Consider the following 14,963-nt stretch of genomic DNA (forward strand, 5'->3'; position numbering starts at 1 on the left):
TAGGGTGTTGGATAGAACAGGAAGAGGAGCACGGGCTGAAATTGAGCAACAGCTTTCAAATTTGCAACGCAACAGACAAGGATTGTTAGATGAGTCTACCTAGTATGTAATGCCCCCTGCCCCTGTCGTGTTGTTGTACAGTATTTTGGCTTGTGTTTGTATTTTAACAAATGCACCCATGAAATGAACCATAGCACAGAAAAACATATTTGCATATTCCCATTTAGAAACAATGTTCCCAGCTACTGACTGATGTGCCAGTGTCACGACTGGTGACCCCTAAATGCAGAAACTCCTGTTGCTTTGTAGCTGACTATGTCACCTAGCAATTTTAAAGGGTGCCATTTCCCCCACAACAGGTTCTTTTTATCTCTCGGAAGCATCGGTGTATCCACGGACAGTCACCCTAAATAATTTCCAATTTATTACAGTCTATTAATCTACTCATCACCCAAAAGTATCTTGATTACACAACAGTGTCTATAACTGCCACCCAACACATAGAGCACATACTCTAACACAATGTATCCATCAGAGACACTTACTGTACTTGCAGAACATACAAGAATGCCTTGGACCCCCGGCAAAATTATTCTCCCAAAACGAGCTCTGCTTGGTGACCTGGTGGGCCTCCTTCGGTCGCACCAAAGGAAAGGAAGAACCTCCATGGTCTTCGGTTGTTCTTTGGCATTCTCTTACTCCCAGAACAATGAGGTCCCTCATTTTCCCCCCACCATCCAGTTTGCAGGACTGGCCCTGGACATAGGCGAACTAGGTGACTGTCTAGGGCCCCAAGGCTACCCTCAATGTCCAACACAACATATTTTTAATCAGCACATTCAAATGTGAGTGAAAAACTTCCTAAAGCAGCTCTTTCTGTTGCTGATGTGGATTATCTTAATAGAGAAGCAGTCAGAAAATGACCAATCAGAATTGAGTACTTAATGTTTCTGAAGTGCAGAAAAGAGTTGGTGAAGTGATCTCAAAACAGACATACTGTATGCTCAGATAATAATGGAAATGCAAAATTTGGGGATATTATGAACTCCTCCTGTAGACCTTCAGATTGCAATCTCTCTCCCTGTGAAAGTGGCAGGAGCAGAGAGGAGCTTTTCAAAGGTAGAAATATAGGCAAATTGATTTACAGAAAGTTTTTTTCATAAAACTTTCCCATCTTTACTGGTCTCACCTATCTTGTTATTGAATGCACTTGTTTATTTTATTTCTTAATTAATTTCATATTCATTTCTGCAATTTGTTTCTACAAAGGTTTCAATGCAATAATTTGTAACAGAGATCCTGTTTATCATTATTTATTGCTCTTAATGCTCCTCTTTAGTATCGCATTTCTGGACACTCTACTTGAAGTGTTTTACAGGTAATGGGGACTTCCGCTGAGAGCTGGTGTGTGGTGAGCGGCTCTGGCCGTCGCATCATCCAGGTGGGGCTGCACAGTGGTGGTGGTGGAGGGGAGTCCCCATTACCTGTAAAGCACTTTGAGTGGAGTGTCCAGAAAAGCGCTATAAAAGTGTAGCAATTATTTTTATTCCTATTCTTATGTGTATTTAGACCCTGTTCTACAGCTGTCCTCTCACTCTGAGGCCCAAGAAGACCAGTCTTGCACTCCCACATGTCACCTCTGAACTGTCGGATAATTACTGTGCATCTGTACAAGGGGGGACTTCAATCAATGGGGAGCTCAAAGGACAAGAAAAGAAATGCACCAACCCTTAGGGCAGCACTTCCTTTTCTAACTTCCTTTGCAAACTTAAAGTCAACACAGTCCCTGCAACCTGTTGTCTCACACCCATTTCTTCACTCTGTGACATCAGTCTGCAAATGACAGTTTACTCGGGGCCTTCAAGGAACAACTCAATTAAATTTATGTACATTAGGACTGCTGCTAGAAAATACACAAGTAACTGGTTTGAAGGTATTTTATGTATACCTAATCCTTTTTAATAAATATAAATATGTCAAAAAAGTAGCCTATTACTTTAAAGTACAATGGTAAAATGATTAAGAAATCATTGTGACATAAAATGGACATGAGAAAACCTTCAATCAATAAAATTAGGTGCAGTGTTCCTTTTGTAGTTTGTCCCTGTGCAAATGTATGAGACAGGCCACCTTAACACTCCAACATTACTCTGCAGAAAAGACCTCAGTTTTGGTATTTGGTCTTTAAAATGTGAACAAGCAGATTGTGACATATGGCTTGTTTAGACAGTCACCAAAGCTCTGAGACTGAATCTTTAGCACTTAAGAGGACAGCCCATCACAGACAGCTTATGTAGCTTATATAAACAAAGGCTATCTGCACATCTCCAGCACCACACACTCTGTGACTGAACATTTTGATTTATGTTTCATTGATTTGCTAAGTACAACTCTCTCCCCATGTGGGTACAGAGGCCGTTGCTGTGAGTCGTGATGCAAAAACGCAGTTGCCAATTCCACATTGTGTGGGAAGAGATTTCTTAATCACATTTTGAAAAAAGACAGCCAACTAAAAACATTAAATGTCTAATCTCTCAAAGCAAATAGTTAATTTATGTTCCATTTAAGGCATGACTACTAATTCTGACACGTTTTTGCTTTTAAATAAACATTTTAAATGTCTTTGTTTTAGAGAATGTGGTAAGGGTTATCCTCTAAGGTAGAAAGAGAACACAACGTTTCGGCCGTGGAGCCTTCTTCAGGTGTGAAGAAGACACCTGAAGAAGGCCTGAAGAAACCTGAAGAAGACTCCACGGCCGAAAAGTTGTGTTCTCTTTCTTCTTTTTTTAAGCATGGAATAAACCTATTACTTGTTCCTTTGCAGCCTACGTATGCTGACGCAGCTACCCACCTGAACTACTATCCTCTAAGGTATACATGTTTAATATTGCTGAGTTTTGTTTATTATTGTCTACAACAGACTTGTTTTTATAGGACCTTTTCAATAAACAAACAATTAGGTCCATGAAAGTGGTGATATGACTTATTTAGGCAGTTAGGTGACTTCAACTATTAATCAAAGAGTGAATAATAATCACTATCATCATTCATGTAATATCAATTATTATTATTATTATTATTATTATTATTATTATTATTATTATTATTATTATTATTGTTGTTGTTGTGACCTATGAAGAGTCTTGTTGACCATCCCTGATCAATAGCATCTAGTCCATTTAATAAGAATGTTGTTTGCAGTATTTAACATATGAAAATCTAATCCCAAAAAGACTCATCTTTGTTGCTTTTTTCTTCTTTCTAATCAAGGGTTGTCTAAATTCAAAATGACTTCAGGATCAACTATGAAAACACTCCATTGTATATCCAATAATAAGGAGCGTGAAGCATTGTTGTTTTTTTATCTAATCTAATAAATTTTATTCAAGTTTTATCACTATGTAGACATGCATGAGCTACAGCTCTGTCTGCAGCAATGCCAGTAAAGTTGGATATAGGACACCATATACTGTAGGTCTAAATGCCTATATGGACACCGGATGTGAAAGAATCAAGCGAGTGAGCAGAATCCTGGTGAATAGTTAATACATGCCAATGGCTAAGAGAAACTTATTTATTATTCATGGTATTAAAACAATAAAAATAACTGTAGGTAGGTATGAAGCAAAAGGTCCTGTAGCTGCTTCTTCTACAGGTCCTTTCAAAATTCTGTATCCCCTTAGAAATCTGCATCCCCTCCCAAATATGCACGCGGTCCGCAAATATTTCCTCCTTCCTCTTGCTTTTCTAGGGAAATATGGAGTGCCTGTTGGTCAGATTGGTCAAAATGATGAAAGTAGATCTTAGTTTACTAGGGCTTCTACTAACATAAAATATTTTACTGCCACCATGTGAATTGAAACTTATCTTTCCACCCAGGAAAAGATGCCATTAGTAGTTCAGGTGGGTAGCTGCGTCAGCATGCGTAGGCTGCAAAGGAACAAGTAAGAGGTTTATTCCATGCTGAAAAAAAAGAAGAAAGAAAACACAACGTTTCGGCTGTGGAGCCTTCTTCAGGTGTGAGAAAGACAAGGAAGTAAGCAAAGGTAATGTAGTGGGAGAACAAAGGCTGGGAGAGAGGAGGAGTGAGAGGCGAGAGCTGGGGACAGAAAGAAAGGCCAATCAAGAGGTGTGAAGTCAGAATAGGTGTAGGGAGGTGTGAAATGAAATCTGCAATGAATAGAGAGAATTTAGAAGAAAAGTAGCCTGTCGTTAAGAGACGGGGAAAGGTGTGATCCTAGCTGCAGAATAATTTTGGTTTCTGGAGTCTTTCTGATGTATGAGTTCGGAAAACCATCTTTGAGAACGAAGATGGAGAGATTAGAGTGGTCATGGCCGTCAGAAGTGAAATGAGAAACAATGGGCTTGGGGATATCTTTAATCTTCACAGCCCTAACGTGTTCTCTGAAACAGTCTCCTTCCTCTTTTTCCAATGTAGATGACTGGGCATTTACTGCAAGAGATACAGTAAATAAGGTTGCTGGAGGTACAAGATGCCCTCTGGGTGATCTGGAATTGTCCTGAGGGGTCTTGAATGAGTGTGGTGTGAGATGTGTACTTGCAGGTGATGCTAATACCATTGACAATTTAAACACCACAATGTTATACCCGAAGAGAGTGGAACACCTGAGTGCTGAGCACCTTATTTACTGTATCTCTTGCAGTAAATGCCCAGCCATCTACTTTGGAGAAACAGGAAGGAGACTCGGAGACCGCTTCAGAGAACACGTCAGGGCTGTGAAAATTAAAGATCTCTCCAAGCCCATTGTTTCTCATTTCACCTCTGACGGCCACGACCACTCTAATCTCTCCGTCTGTGTTCTCAAAGACGGTTTTCCGAACTCATACATCAGAAAGTCCACCGAAACTAAAATTATTCTGCAGCTAAGATCACACATTCTCCCTTCCCTTATAGACAGACTACTGTTCTTTTACATTTTCTCCATGCATTGGAAGTTTCATTTCACACCTCTCTGCACCCATTCTGACTTCACACCTCTTGATTGGCCTCTCTTTCTGTCCCCTGCTCCCGCCTCTCACTCCTCCTCCCTCCCAACCTTTGTTCTCCCGCTACTTTACCTTTGCCTACTGCCCCGTCTCTCTCAAACCTGAAGAAGGATCCTCGGCCGAAACGTTGAGTTCTCTTTCTTCTTTTTTTCAGCATGGAATAAACCTATTACTTGTTCCTGAACACCTGAGTGCTCTACTTCAGTCACTCGGGCCTTGTATCACTGAATAAATAACTACTTATCGAAAAGCTTTCTGACCAGCTCCAAGATTAGTTGTATAGTACAGAACCTATTATGGTAGTCACAGTAAGGAAATGTGTTATTGATTCCATCGGAACAGAAACGAAACTTTTTTGTTGTTGTTTTCACTCGCTTTATTGCTGCTGTTCACTTCTCTTGCTGTGTTTATTATGCGTTTTAAATAATCCATTTGAATTATTTTTTTATCTGCTCATTTGCGTCCGGTATGTTTGGCCTGGTACTTTAAATGTCATTATGTTGAAATGATTTACGCATTATGAATAGTGAACAACGAAACTTAAAACAGTCAGAAACTCATGATAGTCCTGCTCTAACATTTATTTGGACTTGTCAAGAGATCTGTTGGATGATGTGCTGCTAAGACAGCCTCAACTTGGGAAATATACTAATTAAGGACTGATGTTTTTTTTACTTTGGAAACATGCGTCACATACATAAAATACGTTTTCTGAAATATTGATATTTTTCATATTTTTAAATGTGTTTGTACTTTTGTTTTTTAACTCTACTGGATCTTCTGTAGTTTAACAAAATGTGATGGAACACAATTTCACTAACTTTAGAAATGTTTGTGATGTCCTCATAAAAGAACATCTAATGGGAGATTTATACATTTGGGACACAATATCTAGTTTATGTTTTATACACTGTATATGTTCCTTTATACAGTAGTAATGGGTGACAATCAAGTGTTCATTCTATTAGAAGTAAGATTCTGGTTATACTGTAGATTTCTCTACAGTATATTCCAATTGTGAGTTCAGAAGGATCCGATAGTAGTTTGTTTTATCTATTTTTGTTGTGGCTACAAATATATATATATGTTCTGTCTTTACAGTAAGTATCCTTGAATTTCAAATTCCACCAATGATTCCCTGCATGTTGTGTAGGTTTTCTTTGTTTTGAAAATGGGAACTGTATTTTACTTATTAAAGCTATTGTTAAACATTCGGTTGTTTCTTGTGACTGTGGATATCCAGTTATATTCTTACATATACAGTAAAGTACATACAGTATAAGGATTAGTCTTTTTTTCTTACAGTCAAAGCTCCCATATCCAGAATGTATTTAACATGGATTTATATGCTTAGAAAACTATTTTTTATGCTAATAAATGACATGATGCTTTATTCATTGAGGTTAAAGAAATATTTATATTTCTCATAGACTTTTTCTGCATTGCATGTTTCCAATTACTCCTTTGTGAGGATTTTTTTTTTAAAAGCCTGTTGCTTGGTCTCTAATTGTTTTTGAAAGTGTGTCTTTTTCTGCTTAATATTTTCCTGAACAGGAAATTCCAGTTTTCAACCCCTGGGCCACATTCACATGTATATTTGAAAAAGAAAAAAAAATCATTTTCATGTGATCATTTGTTAGGCCTTAGGGTAAAATTACATTTCACAGGTCTCTTGTTCCCATGGTATAGTAACATGAGATTGATGTCTGAAATTTTAACTATATTTGTTTTACAAATTTGTGTAACTCTCAAGAGAATAATTTGCTTAAATCACTCAAAGGCTGGCAATTTCATTGGTATGACCTCCGGATTCTGACTACATTCCTCGCACTTTCCTGTGATGAAGAAGGTAGTAGATGCTTTGCATTTTGAGTTCAAGGTAAAGATTTAATAAACCAATTCAGCAGTAATTAATAGAGAAACATCTGAGGAAAGTAAAGCTAAAGCTTTTATGGAATACTGTATTATTAACAATTTAAAAGGAATAAATGTAACGGATGTTAAAATGAGTAGAGCTCAAAACTACAGTTGGTAAAAAGTGCTGATGGATAGATGTCCTGAAAAAGGAAGCTTGGAGAGAAAATATATTATTTGTGATCAGATTTGACAGCAGAGGTACATTTAACATTATTTCACTATGACCAACTCTATTTACTTGCCTTTTGTTCCATACTCTTCCATTGCGATGATGAATATGGGGAGGGAAAAGCCATATTGCTGCTGAGAGTGGTGTTAGTGGACCATATCCCAAACAATGTCTCGGTAGGATGAATGGTGTGTACATCAGATGAGAGGCTATACTGAGGTCCTACACTTGGTCATTCAAGATCCCATGGCACTGTTCATATGAGTAGAGGTGTTAACCCTTGTGTTTCCCCCATGGGCTAAATTCCTCTCTGAGTCTGCTGAATCTATCTAGAATTTCTTCTAGAAGCATTTTTTTTATCCTTGACCTGATTTTCTATGTAGTGGGGCTGCTGGCAGTAAGGTTGTGTGTCAGTGGTGTGTGAAGTGGATTCCCTCCTACAGCATACAGTATATGTAAAAAGATTTGGGATAAAACCTTTCACCCAAAAGGTGAAATATGTATATAAGTATGCTATATATAGCATATATGCTATATAGGTGCAATCAATTATTATTATATTTAATTGTCTTCTGTCTCAAAGCTAGCAGCAATAATTTAAATTAGGTTGTGTCATTTACAATATAGACCTTTTAGAAATGGATTATAATAATAAAATATTAATAGAGGGACATGAATGTGATAATATCCCACCTCTACTGTAGATTAATTGGATATAAGCAATTAATCCCAATTTCTGAACATATCATTAACCATAGGTCTAACCAAGGGTTATCATAAGAATTTTATTTTGGCATCTTGTACAAAACAGTTGCAGCTCACAAGTGATACAAAAGTTATTTAGGAATATATTGTGCAAATGAGATGGGGGTAGTTTTAAAACATTGCCAGTTTTGTAGGGCCTTTTTAAAGTCCCTAAACAAAAAAATATAAATTTATGATCCTGCTGCTAGAAGTGGAAGACAAATAAACCTGTGGTGTTGATGTAAGCTGTGTTTAAATTTGTATTTCTTCTGGCACATTGAGCAGCAGTGGAAAGAAATAATTTAGTCGGGGCAGAATTAAACATTTAGAAACTTGTGAGTACTAGAAAAGGGCATTTAGAATATAATTTATGTACCACGTGTGGTCTCGGGAATTGCAGGACAATTTTATTGGAAACACTGTACTATCTGTGAAAGTACCAGGGTGGCAAGTAATGCAAAAAGAATTCCTATGGCGAATATCCAGTAAAATTAATGGTGCCCATCTCCTAAACACCGTTTGGCTTCAGTATTTTTTCTCTGTCTTTAAATATATGGATAATGTTGTTTGTTTTATAATATAGAGACATCCTCATACTGTATGGTCTATATAATACAGAAAGTATTTCTTATGTCAGACAAAATAAAATAATTTTAATATGTACTCGTTTTTAAACTACAGAATTAAAAATGAATTTCACAGTTCGCCCCACAGTCTAAGGTACTTGATTTTACCTTAATTTCAACACCCAAACACAAGTGAATGTGGTTACAGCTAGCTAATCAAACACTAGTTTTATTGCAAAGCCTGATGTGATGTGAGCAGTGTTACTTACAACACTTTGCAAGAACATTTCAGAAGACAGTTTTGGATAAGCCTTTGAACATAGACATGTCAGGGTTGTCAGGCTTTAATGGGTTTCTCTCCTTGTTGTTTCCTCTATTCAATAACCAATTCTCAATTTTCTTTATTTTTTATCTCATTGGGAAATGTAAGAATCTGGAGTACCTGATATTAAATATTGCAATTTAAGTCCACTGAGGCTGTAAGCAAAAATCTTAAAACTGGTTAACATACCATTTGAAAACTATGAACTAGAACTCTTAGGAAACAATGTTCTGGTTATATTAAAGTATTAGCATAGTAACAACATTGTTAGAATCATATACAATGACCAAAATCAGTCTTTAATTTTATATTCTCTCTATTTAGTAAGAGTACATGAGATTTCCTGATGGATTAGCATTTGGAAGGTTTTGCAAGCTTGTACAATATGTCTCTCCCTTCTATGACTGTAGAATATTTGTAATTGGCACAGATATGGAGACTTAAGACTTTTCTTCTCAGCATTCATTCCTCAGTAGCCACCCGTCTATCACATCAACCCATTGTTTTAACTTCTGGGGGGGAGGTGACTACTTCATTTTCATGGTCAAGATCCTATCCCTTAAGTCAATGACTGAATTAGAGGCAAGGAATGTCCAGCTTCATTGAGTTTTGATAAAGTTTCAAATACAATACTTGTTGTCTGTATCTCCTGAACTCAAAATACTATACTACTGTATACTGTAAAGTATCCCATCTGCACTATCAAGACCACAAGGACTTGTAAAACATTTTGTCTTTCTAATAGTATCGGGACACAATTTCTAAACTGCTGATAGGACCTTGTTTTAACTGCTCAGAAGATGTTCTCTCAGCCAGCAAATAGCACACCCAAAATCTTTTTTTTACAGTATGCATACTGTAAGTCTACAGGAATAATCTATGATTTGTATGAAATAATTTTTTTCCAAATTAGCATTATAAAATTGCATAAAAGTATCTAATATGCTTGGAAACTGACACATTTTAATACTATTTAATACACAACAAACAAAAAAATCTTAAATTGAGGATTAAATTATCACACATTAACAGATTTGCTGAAGATAATACCACACAAGTTATAAAAGCTATTCCACCACATTCATTGTCTACTTCTTTTGTAAAAGATGAGCTATCACTATTAAACCATAATATACAGTATAAAATTGTTTGGGAGAGACAAGATGAAAAGCACAGGTGCACCCTGTAGTTATTTATTTTTCCTTATATCTTAATATCTAAAATATATCTTGTGTCTTCTCAATCTCCTGTAAACTGAATTAATAGCTATAAGAACACTCCATGGGCTTACATAGACAAGATTATATGATAGACGCATTTTAAGCATACACTGTATTCATAATGAAACTCTAATGAGATAAATGTGACATATATACAGTACTGTACAAAAACATTGCCTTAAATGTATTTAGTCACACCCTATAAACACCCCTTTTTAGTCAGTTTTGTGACTGTTGTATAGGTAATCATTATAATACCACTTGGGCTAAATTTTAATTTACAGAATCGTTACAAATTAATGAAAAATTGAATTGGATACTTAGATTCAAGATTTTACAAAATGCATTTTTTCCTAATTGAATATGGTCAAAACATACAGTAAGTAGTCATGAGCAATCACATGAAACTGAGTGTATATTTTCTGTTTCTGCTTCAGTTACTGTTGAGTCCCAGATGAAAACAATGCATTACACCATCAGGGTTACATCTATTGTAGCCATGGCTTGTCTCAGGCTTATGAACAGTAAATATGAAGAAATAAGGTCCTTAAGAGTTCTGTTTCTGTGGTGATTACATGTGAAAAAGAGACTTCTTTAATGCCTGCTTTGATTGAAATAATTTGCAAATGGCTGCGTACCAGCTCTATAGGAATGGTAACAATATAGTGAATTTCCGACTGCAATGCAATATTGAACATAGAAAGAGCCTTTCTGGTTTAAAATACCTGTCGGGATTTTTTTTTTTCTTTTTGGAAGAATGCTATACTTTGCCATAACACATAAATTGATTAAAACCTGAATTTAAAACAGCATAAATCCCCGACATTCCCACAGCAAATTAAATCAGGTTTAGGCAAGTTGATTGTGACTACAGTATTTAGTTAATGAAATTAAAATTATATTTTGTAAGAGTTTAAGCATTAGACAGCAAAATGAAATTCAAGCCTGCCACTCTTTTAATAGTCAATGAAATGAGCACAGTGCTTTAAACAGACAATAATAATATATAATAAAATACAAGCAAAAAGCATCTGTAATCTTCTGTGGTGTACATAAAAATAACAGTCAGGAATGTAAAAACCAAAGCTTCTTATCATGAAAATAATATCATGTCTTTAACCATTTAACTACTAATAATGGATGCAGATATCAGAGACACAGAACATCAGAATTCAGAGGGTGACACTCCACTGAGTACATGAATTAAAACACATTGATGATTCCCTTTTCAAAATAATAGCACAGTCTGGCAAAAGCACCCCAGCTGCCCACTTCAACACACAGGTAAAAGGTTAAAATTATGTACAACACCCACAGTTTGGTAACAGAATAGATAACCTGTATGAATTTGCATATACGTCTCCAAATTAAAGTGTATTTCCTACTCTCTTTGGCACTGGAAGAATGCTGGTATGTTTAGTTGAAGTCGTCAAAGTTAGAATGCATATATACAGGAAATTCTTGCTTTGGCATTGTGCTGGTAGTCCTTGCATAAGTATTTCAAATACTAAGGAATACAGTCTGGAAAAAAAGGATTTTTATGGCAATGAGCAAAAAAGGTGAGTTATTTGTCAGAAATACAGTGAAATTTTTTGAATGCTTGCCAAAGTTTCATTTTTAATACTGTACATCCACTACAATGTTTATATAGAAATTACAAAAAAATATATAAATAGTGAAGATTATTCGCTTATATTCTTTGAATCTGACTGTTGATTGCAATTCTTGGCCCAATTTTTGCCTTTTAAAATAAAAAAAAAATTATAAGCAGTGAAAGCTACAGTAAGTATTGGTGTTACACAAAAAGCCCCATTGGTGATTTGTTAAAGTGACTATAAATTTAAGGACAGTACAATTCTATACATTAAAGCTAATGATTATCTCACACATTTCACAGCTCCTCATCAATCAGAGCCTAGCTGATGTATTTATTTAATCTGAACTCATGATACTGTAAATAACACAAAATAAGGTTTAGAATTTACTAAACACTCCAAAATAAAGTAAAAAAATCAAATAGAAAAAAAAATTAAACCACACTTAATAACCCAGCAGGATTAAAACCTCATTTTTGTCATTATTTAGTGCATTTATTTGATTTACATTAAATTGGCTGCCTCCCTTATTTCAGCCAGGTCAATGTAAAAATTGGAAAGTTCTTTTGAGTAAAAAGTAAATCTGTTTTCGATGTCAATCATCTCTTATTGAAACTTGAATTGCTTAAGTAGAATATCATTATCAAGTGGTTTCTCTCTGTTTTGGGTTTACATTACCAGGATTATATTTAAAACTTTTTACACAGAAAGAAAATGGTTTATCCTAAAATGTATAGTCACTTTAAAAAATAAAAAAAATATATGAATACTTTTTACAGCCATTATCAAGATACCTTTTCCTAGACAAAACTCATTAAATTGTTATTTTTCTCTCTGATGTTTAGGATGCTACTCAGCTTGACAGCAGAGTTTTTTCATGAGGTACAACAGATTTGCAATCCATCTTTACAGGAAATACTTTCCATTTGCACTGAATAAAATACTGTTTTCAGTGTGTTTGGAACACTAAATTTAAGCAGACTTTTTAAATTAGTTTTACACATTCCTGTGACATAGTTAAAAAAAGTAGACATTTTTAAAAAGTGCACAAAACATTATACGAGTGTAATGGAAGATAAATATCCTTTGGTTTTCTATTTTACATTGAGAATTATTCCTTCAAAGTTCAAATATCACATCTTATTATAATGATATCCACATCAAGGCGAAACATAAAGGGACAATTTTTCTGTACCTTCTCAAATCATGCTTAAGAAACGATGCAATAAAAAAATTATTGTGCATTCTCACTCAGTAATGTGGGTATCTTATGTAGTCCCCAAATAGTCTTGTCACTTTGGTATTAAATAATAGTAAGAAAATCTTTGATATAGAAGCAGGGTGTTTTGATATCTGTGCAGTCCCAGCTTTCTTGTCCACTTAAAATACTGGGAACCCAAGTCATAAATAAATAATCCCCCATCCACCCACCAACACACACGCACACTCCTCTTCCCCCGCCCCATCCTAGTCTCTCATCCATGCCAGGATCAATATCTCTTAACATCTCACTTATTTTATTACTGCTTTTGGTTTTCTGGGACTGATTGAAAGTTGCTCAGAGGAAATCTTTGGTTTTGCTTAAGTGTCCGTGACATTTAATCATGACTTTCCTTGCAGTTTAATTCCAGCCAGTCAATCAGTTAATCCACTTCAATTGATTCTGTGCTCTCCGTTATCGGCTTGCACTCATTGGGCATCCTCTGGTGTCGACTCAGCTGGGTGGCCTGAGTGAAGCTCCGCTCGCACCTCTCACACCTGCAGAGGCAAAGCAGAAAATTGAGACCAGGGATCTGACGGCCCTCATGTCCTGCAGCCTAATCACAACCGACACTTAAAAGTACCTGGAAATTTTACAAGGCTGGAGGGGTCTAATTGGTGACTACTTCTCAGACCTTGAAGCCTATGATGGGACAGGGCCCGCATGATTCAGAACAGAGGGCTCTGTCAATAACCTAAGAGGAAGGTGATTTCTCCAGAGAGACTTGTCCAGATGCAGCCTGGATCACTGTCACTTCAAATAGATAAAGAACAAAAAGAGATTTTCAGTGGCCAGCTATCAAAGGGAGCATCTTTTGTGGTTTTATGCTCCGCAACCCCAAGGAGAAATGGATAACAAAATGACTTTTAGTTACTGCTAATTCATCCAGCTCTGAGAAAACACATACTTTACAGTTTGTTTCCTGAAGGAATTCAGTTAATTGTACACCATTTTATATAGGTAGCTCAATATGTTAATAACATAAATGCATTGCAGGCGCTTTTATTATAAAATCTAATGGCATTACTAAATTAACAGTACTATGCATTCAGGTATGTTTAGTTTCAAAGGTATGCATTGTTTTAATTATGTTAGTTAATTCTTTTTTACATAACCTAGAGCTTCTAATTGTATATACTCTATATATTAATAATACTATAAGAAACTTATTTAATTTCTTTGGGGAAATGTTGTAAAGTGATCCTTTTAGAGTGAATACCAAGTGGTAAACTGATTAGACAGCTCATCATTATTACATAAAGTGAGCTGATTATATGATACAGTATATTGCTAATAACAATATTGACATTTTTCTAAATTGTTTTAAAAATGTACTGGTAGTCATTTTACTGACCCTACTGTTTATCTTTTAAACATTTATCATTACATTTATCATTACCAAATTACCCATTTTTATTAGGTTTCATTTCCAATAATCACACTTTGTAGTACACATAATCATTACAAAAGTGTAAATTTTTCTCATATCTGTTTTTAAAAAACTATTTTTTTAAATCATTTACACGGATGGTTTTTCTGCTAAAAACTATTCTTTGATCTTGACAAATACAAAATTCCAGCTTTAATGTATCAAACCTCTCAGTTCAATGAAAATAACTCAGGAGTATTGATCTACTAAAGACTTCTTGGTGTATTCATTAATGCCTTTGTGGGCATCATCCTCTGAGGAGCTTCTGAAATGCTGATGACACATTTGTGTATCACTGATTGCTTATTAGAAAACTGATTAGTTACTGGATTAGTATGCCCCAAATAAACTTCTATCACCAGCAAAACTTGCCTGCTACTGTGTTTTTGTTTGAAGTATTAAGGCATTCTAATCGATACTGTTTATTAATGGTTTGAGTGGCAGAGAACGCATCAATTGCCATTTACAATTTTGTTTGTATATGGACCATTAGTCGAAGCTATTGAAGATATTTTACAGTTTGAATAATATTAAGATAACATTGAATCTTTTTTCAGTAAAATATATTTAAAATTGTCTATCAAAAGAGTAATTCATTCTAGAGTGTTTTGTTCCTGATTCTTTAATAGGGATCATATCCTTAAGGAAGAGGAGGAAGGTAAATATTATAAATATTAGTTCTGAACCTGAAGACAATAGTGAGGAAAAGCATAAGGAAATCTCACTTAACAAG

General features: G+C 35.4%; 1 protein-coding gene across 4 annotated transcripts in view; it reads right to left on the minus strand.

The window, feature by feature from the left end:
• Positions 1-10,904: 10,904 nt before the first annotated feature.
• The window catches only part of prdm6 (PR domain containing 6), a 65,360-nt gene continuing 61,301 nt past the window's right edge, over positions 10,905-14,963 (minus strand). For 3 of the 4 annotated variants that reach the window (XM_069187231.1, XM_069187233.1, XM_006626936.3), the window contains exon 8: positions 10,905-13,298. In XM_069187231.1, the coding sequence (XP_069043332.1) occupies positions 13,184-13,298 (115 nt within the window). In that variant the 3' untranslated portion in view covers positions 10,905-13,183. The remainder of the gene's footprint in view (positions 13,299-14,963) is intronic. The other variant, XM_069187232.1, reaches the window with a different exon arrangement.

The sequence above is a fragment of the Lepisosteus oculatus genome, chromosome 3 (assembly GCF_040954835.1).
Source record: "Lepisosteus oculatus isolate fLepOcu1 chromosome 3, fLepOcu1.hap2, whole genome shotgun sequence".
NCBI classification, from domain to species: Eukaryota; Metazoa; Chordata; class Actinopteri; order Semionotiformes; family Lepisosteidae; genus Lepisosteus; species Lepisosteus oculatus.